Source organism: Capra hircus, chromosome 12, assembly GCF_001704415.2.
Source record: "Capra hircus breed San Clemente chromosome 12, ASM170441v1, whole genome shotgun sequence".
NCBI lineage: Eukaryota > Metazoa > Chordata > Mammalia > Artiodactyla > Bovidae > Capra > Capra hircus.
The window spans coordinates 33874679-33894362 of NC_030819.1; the positions used below are offsets into that span (position 1 = coordinate 33874679).

The window sequence follows — 19684 nt, forward strand, 5'->3', positions numbered from 1 at the left end:
ATTTTATCTGAAACATGAATATTTCATTTTAATTTTTTTAAACTTTTTTAATTTTTTGATTTTTTTCTGGAGTATTCTCAGCTTAAAGGTACATTGAATCTTAGAAATTCCCGATTTCCAGCACCTCTTTAGTCTGCTGTTTATCTGACACAAATTTCTAATTTTGATGTTAGGCATAAATCTAACAAATTTAAATAACTTCATGCTCCAAGAGCATAGTCTTTTTTTCCCTCACTGCTGATTTTTTCCTCCTATTATTCCTCCATACCATATATTACATTAGTAACTGTTCTAGTGTTTGAACCATCCTTGTAATTATGATATAAACTGTTCATTTAAAAATATATTTTCTGTAAGTATTGCTAAATTCAGTTATATTTAGATTTTTATACAATATTTATGTTTTATAATGAGCTTGGTCTGTATTTTTCAAATCTTGTTTTCTTTCCTTTTGTTGTTTTATGGATTCTGTTCCTTCTTCAGCTATTTCAAATAGATTTAAATTCCTTTCAGATTGCTCTGTTATCTTCAGTTCTCTGGGGATTTTTCTGTTATTCACATTTCATATCCTCTGGTAATTTCTCTATATCTTGTAACATTGTTGCTGGGAAAGGTACTTGAATGATTTCTCTTTCTTCCCTGTGTTTTTCTTTAATTTTTGTTGGCTATATTTTGTCTGATATTGTGGTCTTATAATGAGGGAGCTGACCATAGCTGCTCGACCTGCTGTCTTAACTAGTCTATTTCTGTGGTAAGGTATAAATAAATCAGTTAATAATTTATTTGGTTTCAGATAGGTCTTTAGTTTCTTATCCTTTTCTGTGTGTGTGATTATTTGCTTTGTAATTAGGGCAGCTTACAACCATTCGGCTACAAAACTGCCAGGCTGATTTCTCAATGATAGCAAGTGATATATTCCTGGTTTGCTTTTTTTTTCCTTTAATTAGTTATAGTAAAATATGTAGAAAACATGCTTAAGGAGGATTTTTCTTTTCTGCTTGCGCCTAGGAAAACCCACCACAAGTAGCTCGGAGGCATGCCGTTTCTGTGGCTCCAGGAGCGGAACGGAGTTATCTGCTGTTGGCAGCGTTTGTTCTGACGCAGACTGCCAGGTGCGTGTGGCATTGGGCCATCACAGTAAGGAATAGCTTTCTTATGTGTTCCCTCGTGACACCTTCGCTTGGTGTAAGTGAGAGTTTGAGCTCAGAATCACTTTTGTTTTCTAAATTAGCATATTACCCATGTCAAGAGTTGGATGTGTTACCAAAGCTGGAGAATGATCAGTTAAAGCCCTCAAACCCAAAGCAATCTCTTTTATGTTTCCCAGCCGTTAGCATTGTATATATTTAACATTTTCTTCTGTGCTAGAAGCAGATAAAGATCTGCTTCATGGGCTGAATTACACATTTTATTCACTTGTTTCCTTGAATTTGTTTAAGCCTAAACATCTATATATATCCCATGCTATCCAAATACTTTTGATTATTCACTTTAGTTAACAAGAATTTAGATAAATTCCAGATAATGAAAAATACCTGTATTTTTTGTAATCCCCATTTTGACGCAGGGTAGTTGGTTGGCAACCCACTCCAGTATTCTTGACTGGGAAATCTCATGGACAGAGGAGCCTGGTGAGCTACAGTCCATGGGGTCGCAAAGAGTCAGACACGACTCAGTGACTTAACATACACACAGTTGGTGAATGGATGATTAATGTCAGGAATTTTTTTTTTACTTCCTGGCTATGCATGATAACAAATAGATTAAAATTGCAGTTCAGTTTTTAATCAGCTTTCTCTTTATGTAAAGTAAAATTTTTTTTAATCACATTAAAAGAAAAATAAACTTTGTTAATAATCCTAAGTTATATTCAAGCAGAGAATAAAAATAACTACTTTGTGGTTATTTAGCCTTATATCTATTTCCTGTGGGAAAGTATCTTAGGAAATTAACATACTGGATGTAATTTACCAGGCTGTTTGCCTTTTTAAAATATATTCTCTGTGCCGTCTTGTAATTCACCTTTAACAGGAGTATGCTAAGACAGCCTGTAGCAAGACCCACCCTTGTGGCCATCCATGTGGAGGTGTTAGAAGCGAAGAGCACTGTCTGCCCTGTCTGCACGGCTGTGACAAAAATGCCGCCACCCTGAAGCAGGACGCCGATGACATGTGCATGATCTGTTTCACGGAAGCACTCTCGGCTGCGCCGGCCATTCAGGTTGTCTGTGCTTCTAAAGCATTAACTGTCTAGATTTTTCAGTAAGAAGTATGAATGTACTCATCAAGTAAACAAGCGACTGACTCTTTCTTATAATTGGCTGAAACTGTCCCACTAATGTCTACCAGTTTCTTAGAGAGCAAATGCTCTTTTTGTTCTGTGTCCATGTTGTACACTGAGCTTTCGTCTGTGGTTTGTATGAGCCTGTATAGTCAAGTGAATGTCTAAAGTGTTCATAAAGGAGGAAAAAAATAATTATTCAATAGCTTCTCTCTTCTTAATTTCCAAATTCAGTGTGGCATTTTACAGCATTATGTAATTGATCCATGCGTAATAATACATACCCCTATATATAATGTATATACATACATCTGTAATATACTAGTAATATTATGGAAGTTACAATTTGCTCAATAAGATTTTCTTTAACATTTGCTGGTTGTTTGTTTATATGTTCAGTTCTTGTGACCCTAAGACAATGAGTATTCTCAAAAACAAATCTTAAATTTTTTTTAATCAATGGTTTCTTCTTCTTCTTCCTAAGAGATACAAAACTGAATATTTCTCATTTCTCCCTAACCCAGCTTACTCTCTATAAGGTGATATTGATACATAAATAATGAAAATTGGGAGGAGCTGAAGATCTCGTTTGTAATGTCCCATGAATAACAGAAGGCTGGAATTTCATTCTACCTAATTTCTAGATTTTTCTCTTACCTGCTCTAAATAGCAGCCTACATTGAGTAACCTGTCAGTTACTCGTATTTATGGTTACTGCATGTGGTTATATCTTCTCCTTTTTTCCTTTAAGCTGGACTGCAGTCACGTATTCCACTTACAGTGCTGTCGACGAGTTTTGGAAAACAGATGGCTTGGTCCAAGGATAACGTTTGGATTTATATCTTGTCCCATTTGCAAGGTATGGAAAGCATCAGAAATTATCTACTTTCTATTTATTTTCATTTCTGTCTTCATCTTTTGTCTTTCAAAATAAACATGTGGCAGCATTTCTAGGTGACCTTCCCAGTCTGCTGTGTATCAACAGCCCCCTTCAGTTTCTACTCTGTTCACACAGGTAGCACCTAAGAATATTATAAGATCTGTATCTATTCTAATACATTTCAAGACATTAATTGTCCCTGAAAAGCTAATTAAATTAAACTGTTACATCAGAAAATTGATGTAGATATTGTCGTGCATTGAAGGGCACACATCACTGCTTTCAGACCCCTGAGGGTTCAGACCACATGACATAACAGTGCATGACTGCCCAAAAGAAGAATGAGCCTGTGGTGCCAGTAGGTACTCACAGCTGCCACAAAAGAGTAAAACCTGAGCTTGAAGTGCCATTAGGACAGATTCCTTAGAGCGCAGGGAAAATAAGGAGAAAATTCTCCACATTCTGACACATCTCTGCAAAGGTAGTGACCAGAGTAGCAGTTACTTTGGCAGGCTAACAATGCTTAACACAAAAGCTTATTCACGGATGTGCTTGCACATGGCGTGTAGCATGTAACATGGTCTTAGCACAACCATTGGTAAGACTGAGCCACGTTCAAAAAGATGATAGTATCTTCTCTCCCTTTTCGTTTGGAGCCGCAGAGAAAAGTCACGTTTAGGAAATGATACAGGAAAGTAATAGAGAAATACTGTTTGTTCATATCTATTATGTAACCTGCCCTACCCCCAAGGAACCAACACACACACACACACACACACACACACACACACACTTGTGGCAGCAGGGTAACCTTTCATTCCAGGAACAGCTAAGGCCGCAAGAGATATATTTCATACTCGGAAATATGAAGCTACTGCACTGGAATTTTCATGTTTATGCCCCGCTTTCACTGCTCTTGGGAAAATACAGGCTTGTGAGGATCGTCCAGGATTATTTTTCAATGATATTTTATCTAGGAAATGTTTTCATTATCTCCTAGCACAGTGCTTGGCACTTAGATGAACACCAAGTGTTTGTTGAATTAATAAATAAATGATTCTTTTGAGTAGAGAGTGTTCATTTTTTTTTTAAATTTCAGAACAAGATAAATCATATAGTGTTAAAAGACCTGCTTGATCCAATAAAGGAGCTCTATGAGGATGTCAGAAGAAAAGCCCTGATGAGACTGGAATACGAGGGTCTGCATAAGAGCGAAGCTATCACAACTCCTGGTGTGAGATTTTACAACGACCCCGCTGGCTATGCCATGAATAGATATGCATATTATGTCTGTTACAAATGCAGAAAGGTATGCTGCTAATCATAGGACGAGTTTTTAAGAACCAGAGATTACCTATGAGATTAAGAAGTTGAATTGTCACATGATGTCTAATTATTCTCATGCCTACAGTCTGAAGTTAAAAATGAAAACGTTTGGTGCTCTGCTTCAAGTAGACTTTATTTTCTTAGTTTGTTTTGGGCTTTTTTTAGAAATATATACAAATTGTTTCCAGAACATGAAATATTTCTCTGCATAATCTCTTTCCCATCAGTATTGTTTGTTGAATCCAGTTACTTCTTAAATAAACTTCTCTTGCTTAATTAACTCTTTTGACCTTTCCCTTCTAAAAATCCTTACCTCCTCGGTTTCCAGGACAAGACTTTTCCTGCTATCTTCCTGCCTTTCTGGTGACTCCTCTTTAACTCCCTCGCAGAGTTTCTTTTTATTCACTACTCTTACATGTTGTTTCCCCAGCCATCCATTCTAGCCCAGTAATACCTCTGTGACTTTGGTGATCTGCAGACCCATGCCTTTGCCTACCTGTATTGTTCTGACCCTCCAGAATTTCTGAGATTTAGATATAAATATCCAATTGTCTACCAGACATTTAGATTTCTCACAGATACTTCTGACTTTCTCAATCTTCAGTCTGTATTAACAAAGTTGGTTCTGCCTCAATCTCTTCTGAGCTTTTTTCCTTTTTCCTACATCTTCAGCACCCTGAATCATTTCCTTTGGTAATTACAGGAGGAACCTTCTCTCTGGGCTCATTGTGTGGAGCCCCTAACCCCTCCCCCCACTCCATGCTTCACACTTACAATTCCACTAGTCGATGTTGAATCTGACTGTGTCACTGTTCTGCTTACAATCCTGTAGCCCGCCCCCCGCCACACACCCCAGCTCTCCAAGTCTCATCTCCCAATAATGCTTCCATCTGTGCCCCATGCAGCACATTACGGAACAACTTGCAGCTCCCCAGGCTGGGCCGTGTGTGCTCCCTCACTGACATCCTGTACGCCTTTCCATCCCATCCTGTAGGCCTTTCTCTCCCTGGAACGCTCTTCTCTGCCTCCTGCTCTGCATCTTACTCTCACCCGTGACCCACCCATCCCCACATGCTCTGATGCGTGATCAAATCTGTCCAATCACACTTCTGGATTTGGCTCAGGTTTCTCCTCTGTAGTGTGCCCCGCCCCCTCAGTGCCACCATGCCATTCTGATGTCTTGGATACATCCATCTTAACCCATCTTATTCTGCATCACAGTGATGTTCACATGTCTCTTTGTTCCACTTGGTAAGTTCCATGGGGATGAAGACAACTTTTTATTTCTCTACCTCCAGTAGTTACTGCTTATTAGACACCATTGGAGAATGAAGGAAGGAAGGAAGAAATCAATATATGAAAGATGTGTAGTCTCTCAACATAAGGAAAAGAAAATACAGATAATAAATGGCAGGGTAAATAGATGAAAGCCAGGAAGGCAGACAAATATCCACACTCGAGGAAAGACCAGTGTGTACCATTTATTTGTGAACCCTGAATTATTACAAAGAATAAAATATTATTTCTCTGTGTTAAATGCACTGGATCTCATAAATGAATATTGTGCTACCACACAGATGAGAGTCAAATGCCTAGGAAGCCAAGCCAGGAATCTCGAAAAGTGAAACAGCTGGAATAGGCCCCCAGGACAAATAAATATTAAATATTTCTGAGGCCTGATTTAGCCAGTGCACGACCATTTATAACCTCTCTATCATCAATGAAGCCTTGTCTTTCAACCTATTTTCTAGTACAGATAATAAGTTTCTATTGACTCATTTATACAGAATTATGGATACAGTTTCTTTGGCTGTGAGACATGTTATATATGCAGAATGCCCCAATTATAATTCATTGAATTTATTTTGTACCCAAAGCAAATGAAGATAAATTACCCATTGTGATAATTTCATATATTCAGGTATCTGTATTAGATACTATTGAGTTCCTGCATACAGTGTAGCTCTGTAAGTATGAGCAGTGTTCTGAAAGGAATATCTAAATTTGCCTTTCCTTTTTAAAAACTTTTATATGATCATGTTTGATTTTTTTCTTTCCCATTAACCTCAAGATTATAACTTTACACTAATATTTATTTTAGGCATATTTTTAGAGGAGTAGAAGGGAATATGGTATTTAATATTTCAAAAAGGAAAAACTATTCAAACTTTGCCTTGGAAAAGCATAGTTTCTCTTTACTACTTAATATCCTGTTCTTGATATTTATTTGGAGTACTATCCATTCTTTTGTTATTGTGCTATCACATTTCAGTCTTTGAACTTCCTACGGTAAGCGTGAGTCCATTCCAGAATTGCAGAAACCATATTTCTTGTCCTGATCTGTTTCTTACAGCGGCATCCTGCATAGGTGTCCGCTCGGCATTGCAAGGGAATGTCTGACGGACAATGATATTTGCGGAGGCCTCTCGATTTCACTCCCACCGCAGCCACACTGAAGCTCCCGTGGCAGAGTTCTCTGTTTGCTGCTGTAATCTAAGTGTCTTCCCTCCTTAGGCGTACTTTGGCGGTGAAGCTCGCTGCGATGCTGAGGCTGGACAAGGCGATGATTATGATCCCAGAGAACTCATTTGTGGTGCCTGTTCTGATGTGTCCAGGGCTCAGGTGGGAGAACGTTTCATTAGAAGGAACAGTTTAGAAATGTTAAACATCTGTTTTTTTAGACTACTACTACTACTAAGTCACTTCAGTCATGTCCGACTCTGTGCGACCCCATAGATGGCAGCCCACCAGGCTCCCTCGTCCCTGGGATTCTTCAGGCAAGAATACTGGAGTGGGTTGCCATTTCCTTCTCCAGTGTATGAAAGTGAAAAGTCAAAAGTGAAAGTGAAGTCGCTCAGTCGTGTCTGACCCTTGGCAACCCCATGGACTGCAGCCTTCCAGGCTTCTGTGTCCATGGGATTTTCCAGGCAAAAGTACTGGAGTGGAGTGCCATTGCCTCTTTAGACTACTAATATAATAATCATGGGGATGGTATAATAGGCTTCTTCCCCAGTATTTTCTGAGATTTATAGGGCAGAGTATAATTTTCCAGATCATCTTGTATATATTATCTCTTTTGGATGGTATTGGTATTTGCATTTTATAATTTTGTGTCCCATAAAATAATCACCATGTATCAACAAGTAATAAATTTTACTTATTTCGTTTTCTTAAACCTGCAGGCACACTTTTAGGATTTTCTCCATTTCAATGAAATCTTAACAGTACATCTCTGAGAATGAGAGATAAAAGAAATATTAATAAGTTTCAATTTTGTTGACCAAGAAGCATTCACAGAGAAATTATATGGATAGCTTATTAAATAAGTTGGTTATTATGGAGCTGGGATTTAAACTTGGGACTTCGTCCAAACCTTTTGGGCCAAGCCACACATTTATTCAGTGTTTTAATGTATGTATCATCCAGTTTTCAGTCAGTTTTGAGAGCTGTGTACGCTCTCAAAGCATGAATTCCTGAGCTATGTATATGATTATATTAAGTGCAGTTAAAATAGACTCACCGTAATCTTGCGTTTCTTTTCTTTCACTGTAGATGTGTCCAAAACACGGCACAGACTTTTTGGAGTATAAGTGTCGCTACTGCTGCTCAGTAGCTGTCTTTTTCTGTTTTGGAACAACACATTTCTGTAATGCTTGTCATGATGATTTTCAGAGAATGACTAGCATTCCTAAGGAAGAACTTCCACACTGTCCTGCAGGTATGCTTTCAGTATTTATAAATGTGGTTGTGATGCACATGGTCTCTTGTTTTATTTAATGATCCCACGAGAACACTTTGTTTCAAGTGGCAGAAATCCAGTTCAAACTGTCCTAAACAAAGGGAATTCCTCAGCTCTTGCAAGCTTCCGACTTTCTGAGTGAAGTAGACAGATGACCATCAGGAGCGAGGGGCTCAGAGCATGGGGACTGAGAAGGAAGACAGCTAAGAATTAGCAGAAGGATTGCTGCTCAGCACTAAAGTGCCGTGAGAGGTTTGAAATTATTAATTGATAATAGAACCATTTAAAAGGATTTGGGGGAGGGGGAGTCACACATGTGCCTTTATTGTGAGCAGCTATGAATTTTTTTTGTTTTTAAATGAAGTCTGGAATCAGCACCATAAAGTGGACGAGTGATTTAATAATCTAGAATGGCTGGGAATCGGCAGCAAAGTGAATGAGCATCAGAGAGCCAAGGGAATTAAAGAAGCCACTGAGAAGACAGGGGAAATGATGGTCTTTGGAGGTCAGGCTGAGAGAAAATGAATGTGAAACCAAAAGGAGACTGAAAAAGTCAGAAGAGGTTGGGAGGCTAGTGATCGCAGTAAGGTGGAATACCAGGCTGAACAGAAGCGAGAGCAGCGGAAGGGGAGTTAAAACGTGAACATAGAGGAGACAGATCTAGATCTGGTGAAAGTACACACAGAAACACATACACCACATACGCCAGTGTTGTCAAAGCTGGGAAGGGAAACGCACACTCGCATCCGTTGCTTATCAGCATGCAGATGGCAGAACCCTGAGGTCCCTTTCAAAGTTGCAGATTTATCTACCTTTCAGTGATCCCACTTCTGGGGATACACATGTGAGAAAAATACTGAAGAGCAGATACAAAGGGTTATTCATTACATCCTTGTTTATAATAATAATACAAATCTGTAAACAGTGCAAGTATCCAATAAGAGGTTGGTTAAACACTAGTTACTGTGCTCTATTAAAAAATGAAAGGGACTGAGGATGGAGTTTCTAGGTACTGAAATGAAAAGATCTGTAGGAGAGGCTATTAAATGAAAAATCAGAGCAATGTGCATAGTATGCTGCCTTTTGTAAGAAGGAGGGAAATGAAAAGATATATCCTATTTGCATTTAAAAAGCACTGGAAAAATTCATAAACTAATAAAATTAACTATTGCGGGAAATAGGAAAAATTGGCTAAAAATGGGGCAAAGGTGACTTCTTTTTGTGTGTAATTTTTAAAGTATTTTTATTTTTAAACCATGTGAAATATATTATCTATTCCAAAACAAAGATAATAAGATGAGTAGGGTTTGTTTGGGTTTTTTTTAGTATGGCTACTCTGCTTGTATCAAATAAAGATTATAACTGTTCTCCCTCTAAAAACTTCTTTTTTTAAAAAAAAAAACAGTAGAAGTACTTTATGACTTTGGAAGAAGCAGGATGAGAATAATGTGAGACTAGAGTGTTTAGGGTAATGGTCTTGATAAACAGGAGGGGAAGTGTTGAGCTAAGGTCAACGAAAGAAGGGTGTGAAAAGGGGACAGTGTTGTATGGACAAGGACAAGAGTCCAGATTAAGAAGTTGAAGAGAATCTCTCTGTCTATCCATACCTTTCTAGAAAATTTATTGACTGCCTTGTTGGTACCAGGGAACTTAGTCTTCACAGCACTTGTGAGTTAGGTATTGATGAGGGCCTAGGGGTCATAAATATTATGTTAACTTTGCCTCAGTTTCCTTATCTATAAAATGGGATATTTTCTGCCTCTGTGGCTCTTAGAGAATTAAGTGGATTGCTGTATTTGAACACCGCCTCAACAGTAAGCACACAAACCTCTGCAGGTGTTTTTACTTTCGTTTTGATTTTAATATTCTTATTTTATTACCATCACATTAGATTTGTGTGTGTGTGTTTTAATTATATTCTTTTGCCTCCTTCAAAACGTATACAGGTCCCAAAGGCAAACAGTTAGAAGGAACCGAATGTCCTCTCCATGTTGTTCATCCTCCCACTGGAGAAGAGTTTGCTCTGGGTTGTGGAGTGTGCAGAAATGCTCACACTTTTTAGAACACTCAGATTCCTTTGTCTACAGAGAGAGAAGTTGCCTTCATCTCCCAAGCGGATGTGGTGAAGTTTAAACTCTGCTCAGGATAAGGACGGGACCATTTTTACATCCATAAAAATAAACCATTCACAGTGCAAGAAGGATGCCAAATACCATGTACATAATTCTTGCTATGGAAAGTTTCCCCATTGTTTCAGTTTATCTTCTTTTGAACCAAGACATCAAACTTGTGAGGTGTTTGCATGTGGCCATTATCGTCATTGGCCTGTGAAGCATTGGACATTTATAGATAATTGATATCAAAGAATTGCCATGCCCATGGACTAAGAATGATGCTGGCTTTCAAGCAAAAAAAAGAAAAATAATCATTGTTTATTGTATACTGCCTTTTTGTAATCCTGTACAATTGCATCACGGGTGGGGATAAAAAGAGGAATATTCTGTTTTATTTCCTAGACTGTTATTTAAAAAACAAAATGTGTTAGGATGGCATATAAATGTAATAAGTATCACTGTATATAAAGATATCAATGTTTGTCCTGTATAAGAATTACTAAATTACAAATGCAGTTTCATTTAAACTTCTAGGTTAAGTTTGAGCCTGAAATTTTAATGAAGTGCAATACTGAGTGTGCCTCATTATCTCGCAGCTGTAAACATATTGGAATGTACATGTCAATAAACCACTGTACATTTTTATACAGTGATAAAGTCTATCAAGTGTGTATAGTGTTAAATTGGGAAAGACAGTCTAAATACCTAAGGTCTAAAACCTCTATCCAGTTTTCCTTGGAAAGGAATTTACTAACATAGCACAAATCATAACTTTTATAACTTTTAGGGAAAATAAGAGTAGTAATGACGTACAGTGCTGGAATCTTAACTAAACACTGGAGGGAGAGATGGATGGATGGATGGATAGATAAATAGATACAAATGGACATATGCCAGAGATAGAAGAAAACATTTAGGAAATTGACCAACCTCCACTTTCTTAACCAGTATCTTTTTGAACTTTTATAACATGATCAACAAAAATCACTAGTTTGTTTTTATTACAGACTGTGTGTTTTGGTAGATCATTTTTTACAGTTAAATCAGATTATATTTATTTTATGAGACCAAGAAAAGTTTTGATCAGTTTTGTTCTAAATTCCTGCTGTTGAAAATATATAATTTATTAGTATCCATTATTTTAATGCCATTTGTTAAGCATTCATGAGAAATTTTAAATCTTTGCCTTGAGGGAACTTAAAATATAAAGAAAAGATCAAGTCTGAGCACAGATAATTAATTAGAGAATCTTGTAATAAATCACATAAAAATTTCCAAGGCAGATGCTTCAGGGTTTAGGAAAGATTGTTGGTGGTGGTATTTTGTTTTTGTTATTTTTGTTGTTGGGGTTAGCTAAGAGGCCCTTTAAGCTGCCTCTTGAAAAATAAATAGCATATCAAAGGCGGAGATGTAGAGAAAGGCCTGGGGAAAAAAGTAGGTGCATAGAAAATTCTAGAATGTGATAGAACAGTGTGAGTAGTCAAACTTTTCTGGTGTTCAAAACCTTATTGCAAAAAAAAAAAAAAAAGAATCTGAAGATTACAAAAACTGAAAGTGAAAGTCACTGAGTCCCGTCTGACTCTTTGCAACCCCAGGGACGATACAGACCATGGAATTCTCCAGGCCAGAATACTGGAATGGGGAGCCTTTCCCTTCTCCAGGGAGCTTTCCAATCCAGGGATCAAACCTAGGTGTCTCACAAAGACTGGTGTGATGCAGTTCGTGCAGGGAGGGGCTTGCTGAGCCAGAATGAACTTTGAAATGGTACAAAATTCCCCTTTCATCTAAATAAGGTACGTCTGAACCATCCCTGAAAAAGTAATCACAATACTTTCTTTCAAAATCTCTCAGGAGAAGGACATTAGGCAAACTTTATTTGTATTAGTGACAGTGCCCCAGAGTTGCAAGCCACATTTAATTGCCCAGTGTGTTCAAAAGTGAGGGGAGTAATTTGTTGTTACTGAGGGCATTTCTGGTGGTTCCAAGTCAAACCAAAAGGGTTGCAGGCAGGACTAGTTCAATTTCAACTTTCAGAATACTTTGGATTAATCATTCTGGAAGAAACCCTGATACCTGAAGAAGAAAAGGGTGCTGAATGCATTCACATGTTACTAAGCCCTCCCAGTTTGTCTTTGACAAAGGGCCAGATGGGACTCTCTCCCTAAATTCAAAAAGATTCCAGAGCCTTCAGGGCAACATAGCCGTTTTCTTCAAGAGTCATTCTGCCCTGCTGATGTTGGGCAACAGGTATCAGGAAGGGACGGTGACACTGCTCCCAGACAGCCCCGCAGCCTGGCTTCCACCTCAGCAAAGCTCTGCCTCTCCCTCCTTTCCCAGCCCTGCCTTCCACAGTAATCCTGTCCCACTCCCAGGCCTGTGGGAGGATTCTGAGGGCACAGGCTCAGGACTGGCTTTCAGAGTTTCCAGAAAGCACAAGTAGGTCAGAGACAGAAGCAGTTCCTAGGTTCACCCTAGAAAACCAGATGTGATGAGGCTGTGGTGAACACATCTGACTTAAACTCATCAGCCACAGGAATGAAACTTAAGAATGCCACACAGATAGGAGGCGCCACAGACACTTGAGAACTGTAATCTGTATAAGTAGGAAGAGGGAAGGAAAACCATGGAACTGGCTTGACTGGCATGAGCCGTCTCAAGTGAATACTGCTGTTAATAGCAAGGATAAAAACAGCAAAGCCCTGAAACATTCTCTCAGTGACTCCAGTTTCTCTCTGTTTTTGAGGAAACTATTTTTAGTCGTATTCCAAACGTCACAAAACCAGAAAAGCATTTTATGAATAAGTACGTTCTGACTAAGCACGGAAGGCCGATGGGTCGGCCATACACTTGGCTCAAGCATACTGTGCCCCCAGGTTTCAGATGCTGTGCAGGGAACACACCAGGCAGGAAACGGCAGAATCATGAGAGCAAGTGTTGGAGATTCTGGAAATAAACTCTTTTTCTGTTATATTTTCAGACCTGGAAAAAGCCAGTTTTCTTAAGTAGCTTTCTGGCCAGTCTCTTTAGGTCTAAAAATTCCTTATTCTATCAGTAAGCATTTTTGAAAAATATATGCAGTTCTCTATTAACTTTTCACATACAATGATTACTTATTCTCCTTCTTTTTCAGCTTTTTCCAGCCCAACATCTCTCTGGCCACTCTGTCACTGAATTCCACCATTACCTAGTCACACGTGTTTCTGACGGTGGTGATAGGATGGAAAAGTACCACTCCTTCTCCTGAGAACTGCCAACAGTACGACCACAGTCAGAGGACTTGGGTTCAAGTCAAGTCAGCCTCGGTTTTGACTGTGTTAGCTTAAGTCAGTCACTAATTCCTTTTGGTCATAGCTTCTCAGAAGTAATAATATCTAATCTAAGTCAGTTGAGAAAGCGTTCACAAAAGTGCTTTAACCCACACAAAGTATTATTCAAAAGTGAAGAGCAAAGAAGAACATTTATTCAACACCTCCTCAACAGCAGGCATTAAATTCTAAGCATTTTATTTAATCCTTCCAGCAACTCCATTGCTTCCCCCAAAAGAGCTGCTAAGCAGACAACTGAGTAGGTAAAACATTAATCTCATTTCAGCAGATGGTTTTAATCTCATTTCAGCGGCTTAAAGAAGTTAAAGAACTTGCATTCGGTTTCAGCTAATCTAATACAGATTTGGCTGGACAAAAACCTGAGGGGTGAATCCAGATCTTACTGTTTTGTCATTATGATTTGTCCAACTCTCTGCGATCCCATGGACTACATACAGCAAACCAGGCTCGCCTGTCCTCCACTATCTCCCGAGTTTGCTCAAACCCCAAATCTTCCTACCCCATCATACTATTACTATAACATTACCAACTGCTCTGATGAAAAGAAGTAATATGAAGTGGTAACTGGAAACCAGTAAAATGGGCAAGAGTCAAAAGGGAACAGAACAGGCTTTGCCTCCAGAACTGTGCAAGGTAGATCTGGAAGGACCCGGCTCCCATTTCCTTCTGGGATGGGGGGGCAGGGGGCGGGGGCGTGGGGGTGTTGCGGGGGAGGGGTCAGCCAACAGCCTGTACCTGCCCCTCCTAGGAGATCTACCGCAGCACAGCATTTGGTCCAAAGCCACCCTCTTCCCCTGCAGCCCTGGCCAGTGAAAGACAGAACATGGCAGGGTACAGGGCCAGGCCATTTCTGCCTAAAGAATCGCTCTTTTCTGGGCCATCTTTTTTTTTTTTTTTAATTTATTTGACTGTGTTAGGTCTTTGTTGCAGCACTTGGGCCCTTCGTTGCTGCAAGCAGGCTTTCTCTAGCTGCAGCAAGCCGGGGCTAGTCTCAGGGCAGGTAGGCTCAGTAGCTGTGGCTCATGGGCTTAGTTGCCCCACAGCAGGTGGGATCCTAGTTCCTAGATCAGGGATCGAACCTGTGTCCCCCACACTGGCAGGCGGATTCTTAACCAATGGGCCACCAGGGAAGTCCCTTTCCTGGGGCCATCTGTATACCAGCACTTGGGCTAGCCTAGCGGAGGGAGATTCCTACAGCCCTGCTGCAATCAGAGGCTTTTCCTGCCCCACACTCCTCCCTGTCCTTTCATAGATGCCAACCTGCACGGCAGTCTGAAAGCTCTCCCTGCCCCCTCAGGCTCCCCCACCCGTTGCTCTGTCATAGGCACCCCCCAACACACAGATTCTTTGCCCTTCTAACATTATCCTGGCATCCGCCTCCTAGAGGACTTCGCTGACTGACACAGAAGGATAATATATTTTAAATGACTTATGGCTGCTTCACTTCACAAGTGACATAAGGTAACTTAGAAAAAAAATACATAGACTATAACAGAGATACTGGATGGAGTTACACTGAAGAAAGATTATGAAAGAAAATCAAAGCCAAGATTAGATTGGAGTATGCAGTAAGTAACCATGCAGTCAGTCTCCCAACACGGCTTGAGAGGAGGCCATCAACTGCACAGTACATTTGTTAGCTAACGAAGCACGAAAAGAAACATGTCCAGTCACTACTTACAATGTCCATTTCCTCAAAAAGAGCAGGGATGGATAAGTTTTGACAAGCATAAGTGAAAAAGGCATTTCAGGGAGAGAGTGTGGTGACAGCTAAGGCGTTGATGTGTTCCTTGAGGAGGAAGTAAGCTGTTTTGCTTCATTATGTCATTTAATAAATAGCTGAGCACCTGTTCTATATCCACACTTGACAGGACATGCTCATGAGGCTGTGTTCCCACTTGCTTGGTAACCGTGACTTACACGTAGAGAGTGCCTGGGAAGTGAAATGTACAAGTTAGTTAATACGTGCAGCGCTGGGCCAGCTCCTATGGACAAGACAGTTGCAGAACAAAAATAGAGAACATGTGAGTAGCACAACATTATGAACAGTAATCAAAGTTTGCTAATAATAAAAGAGAGCATTTGTTGAAGGCTTACAGTGGCCAGTCACTGTGCAGTGCTTGAGTGTCGTGGACAGAATCTGCTTCAGCTTTGTCGCTCAGTTGTGTCCGACTCTGTCAAAGCTCAGGGCTGCTGGTATGATCTGGATCCTCTGGTTCATATCAAACTCACCTATGAAAGCCCTCTTGTCCCTCTCTGATTCACCTCTTAGAATTCTTCCTCCCCTGCAATGTAGATCTTCCCATCTACTCCCCAGGACAGGTTTATTATACGTGCAACATGGCTGAAGTCCAGGATGCTACACCGAAGTCCTGTCCTGTCATGCTCTTTCACTCTTTGAAGAAATATATATTGAGCAAGGAACTCTTCCAGGAGCCTAGGATCTGCAAGTCAGCCAGACTAAGACTCACGGTGCTTATTATATCTGAGTGGGATGTTACACAACAGACGCGCAAAATATAATTTGCTAGGAGGTGGTATGTGCTGTGAAAGAGGCAAAGGAGGTCAAGGGGGCTCCAGAGTTGTTTTCACTGTTTTGTCCTGGTTTTATTTATTTTTTTGGTTTTGGGAGTTCATTGTTGAATTTGATTAATATTTCTTTCCGAATTTTTGTACTTACAAGAGAAATGGTGCTTCAGTTTTCCTTTCTTTGGGAATCATGAATATACTAGCTTCATAAAATGACCTGGGCAGCTTTTCCTCCTTATGCTTTTTTCTCAGACAACTTGCAACAGGACTAACTCTTACTTGGAAGTCTGGCAGGGCTCACATGTAATTCCATCTGTGTGTGTTTGTGTGCTCAGTTGTTCAGTTCTGTCTGACTCTTTGTGACCCCATGGACTGGAGCCTGCTAGGCCCCTCTGTCCGTGGGATTTCCCAGGCAAGAATACTGGAATCTAGTTATTTGGAAGGAAAGGGCTTTGCTAATTACATCAATGTTTATTGATCTATTCAAGTTCTCTACTTCTTCCTGTCAATTTTGGCATTTCATATTTTTCTAGACTTTGTTTCGGCTAGGCTTTCTATTTTATTAGCTAATAATTATTTACAACATACTTTATTATTTTGAATACCTATAGTGGCTACATTCGGAGAAGACAATGTCACCCCACTGCAGTACTCTTGCCTGGAAAATCCCATGGATGGAGGAGCCTGGAAGGCTGCAGTCCATGGGGTCGCTGAGGGTCAAACACAACTGAGCGACTTCACTTTCACTTTTCACTTTCATGCACTGGAGAAGGAAATGGCAACCCACTCCAGTGTTCTTGCCTAGAGAATCCCAGGGACGGCAGAGCCTGGTGGGCTGCCGTCTATGGGGTCACACAGAGTCGGACACGACTGAAGTGACTTAGCAGCAGTAGCAGTAGCAGTAGCAGTGGCTACATTAATATGTGTTCCCCCTTTAAAAAATCCTGTATTTTGCTAATTTGCAACATTTTCTTAATCAGTCTGACTAGAGTTGTATCTACCTTATTAACTTTTATTTGAACTAGCTTTTGTTTTTGATAATCTGCTTGTTGTTGTTGTTCAGCTGCTCAGTCATATTCGACTCTGGGACCCCATGGATGCCAGCATGCCAGGCTTCCTTGTCCTCCACCAGCTCCTGGAGTTTGCTCAAACTCATGTCCATTGAGTCGGTGGTGCCATCCAACTATCTCATCCTCTGTCATCTCTTTCTCCTCCAGCCCTCAATCTTTCCCAGCATCTGGGTCTTTTTCAATGAGTCGGTTCTTCACATCAGGTGGCCAAAGTATTGAAGCTACAGCTTTAGCATCAGTCCTTCCAGTGAGTATTCAGGGTTGATTTCCTTTAGGATTGACTCGCTTGATCTCTTTGCAGTCCAAGGGATTTTCAAGTCTTCTCCAGCACCACAGTTCAAAAGCATCAATTTTCAGCACTCAGCTTTCTTTATGGTCCAACTTTCAGATCTGTACCTGACTACCGGAAAAGCTACAGCTTTGATTACAGGGATCTTTGTCAGCAAAATAATGATTCTGCTTTTTAATATGCCGTCTAGGTTTGTCACAGCTTTTCTTCCTTCTTTTTTCCCTGTCTTGTCTTTATTATTAATTTCTCTTCCAGTTATCTACTACAGTATGACGAACCACTCATTACTTTCTGACTGAGACAGGTGTTTATTATTGTCTGTTGGCGTTCGCTAAGTGTTGCCCTGATCTTGGGTGGCCTTGGCCTGCAGCAGCTTGGAGTGGGGCCTGGGTTCTCAGCCAGGGATTGAGGTCGGGTCATGGTGGTGAAAGCAGCAGGGCCTAGCCACTAGGCCAGTGGTCAGTGACAAGGGCCCTGACCCTTTGGCTTTGCAGAAAAGAATTTCCACAAAGACGGAAAGTAGTGAAGCAAGTATACAGCACGTGGGGATAGGCACATGGGGCAGACTCAGAGGGAGAGTCCCTGAACTGTGCCATTGTGGCAGATTGAATCGCTTTTACAGGGTATTTCTTCCCGGCTTCCTTTGGCCAGTCATTTTTATTTACCGGGCTCACAGTCCATATTTAGTGTATCTCAGGATCCTCCCACATGAGCGCAGGCATCTTTTAGCTAAACTAGATTCTACCAAAGAGGCTGTGGGAGCCTGGCATTAGTGAGCACCACTGCCCTTTGGCCTCCAAGGAGTCTTTCTGTGCATGTATGGTCCGGGAGGTCTCCTGACTTCGGAAAGGAGAAGTATGTGGTCTGAGTAGGGCCCAGCCTCCTCCCTTAATTGCCCCGCTGTTCTTGTCTTGGAGTTTCAGTCAATAGAGAATGAATCTCCAATTGCTTTACCCTGGGGAGTCCCATCTTCCTCCAGCCTCAGCCCCATAAAGCTTTGTTCTCTCCCATTTTGGTGGCTAGTTCTAGCACACTGACCAAAGAATAAGCATTGACTTGGAGATATTGATTTTGAAGACAGATCTGAGGCAATTAGAAAGGCTTTAGTACAGAAAAATAAAAATAAAATAGAGGGAAAGTTAGGAAATAAAGAGATATGAGAGGCAAACCTCCATGCAGACAAATCCCAAATAATATATGTAGATAGTCTCACCTCAGGAGATGGAACATAACTTTCTCCAACCTTTTAGTGTTAGGTGAATGCAGAGACTTCCTCCCAAAAAGGATAGTCTGGAAAGGGAGGAAAAAAAAAAATTTACATTTCTTGACTTAAAAAAAAAAAAGCACAGTGTGAAAGTTGCAAGTTAAGCTTCATTTGGGGGAAAATGAGGACTGCAGCCTAGGAGACAACACCTCAGATAGCTCTGAGAAACTGCTCCAAAGAGGAGAAGGTCAGTATATATGTGATTTTGGTGAAGGGAGAGTACATGCAATCAAGCACATATTTTTTCCAGAAGGTTTCTGCTAGTCTGGTGAAGCTTTCTGCTAGTCACAAGGAACAGCCATCACCATGAAAAATTTTAGTGCTGTTCTAGACATGAGGGGGCTTCCCAGGTGATGCCCGTGGTAAAGAATCTGCCTGCCAATGCAGAAGATACAAGAACTGTAGGTTTGATCCCTGGGTCGGGAAGATCCCCTGGAGGCGGGCATGGCATCCCACTCCAGTAGTCTTGCCTGGAGTATCCCATGGACAGAGGAGCCTGGCAGGCTACAGTCCATAGGGTATCAAAGAGTCAGACATGACTGAAGTGACTTCATACGCATGTATATTAGATATAAGGAGGTATAAGAATTGGGCTCATAAAATCAGTTCCTGAAAATATCCGAAGACCTGTTATGCCAGATTTTCCCCAGAGCACAGAGTGCCTCATTTCTGTTCTCCACCCTGACTCATTTCAGAGGGTCTTGAAAATCAGCAGCTGCAGCAGCACATGATTTAATCCTGGTAGAGACAGATGGCAAGTGCCAGCTTGTAGTTGATCTCAAACTCTGATGAATGTTAGCCTCAATAGAGAGAAATCCTTTGACAGTATGTATCCTTGATATGATACGATGACAGTGATACTTTATT

General features: G+C 40.5%; 1 protein-coding gene across 5 annotated transcripts in view; it reads left to right on the top strand.

The window, feature by feature from the left end:
- The window catches only part of MYCBP2 (MYC binding protein 2, E3 ubiquitin protein ligase), a 269075-nt gene extending 258074 nt beyond the window's left edge, over positions 1 to 11001 (top strand). For 4 of the 5 annotated variants that reach the window (XM_018056490.1, XM_018056491.1, XM_018056494.1 and 1 more), the window contains 7 exons: positions 1009 to 1112; positions 2032 to 2220; positions 3032 to 3139; positions 4260 to 4469; positions 7001 to 7108; positions 8039 to 8204; positions 10172 to 11001. In XM_018056490.1, coding sequence (XP_017911979.1) covers positions 1009 to 1112; positions 2032 to 2220; positions 3032 to 3139; positions 4260 to 4469; positions 7001 to 7108; positions 8039 to 8204; positions 10172 to 10287 — 1001 coding nt within the window. In that variant the 3' untranslated portion in view covers positions 10288 to 11001. The remainder of the gene's footprint in view (positions 1 to 1008; positions 1113 to 2031; positions 2221 to 3031; positions 3140 to 4259; positions 4470 to 7000; positions 7109 to 8038; positions 8205 to 10171) is intronic. The other variant, XM_013968297.2, reaches the window with a different exon arrangement.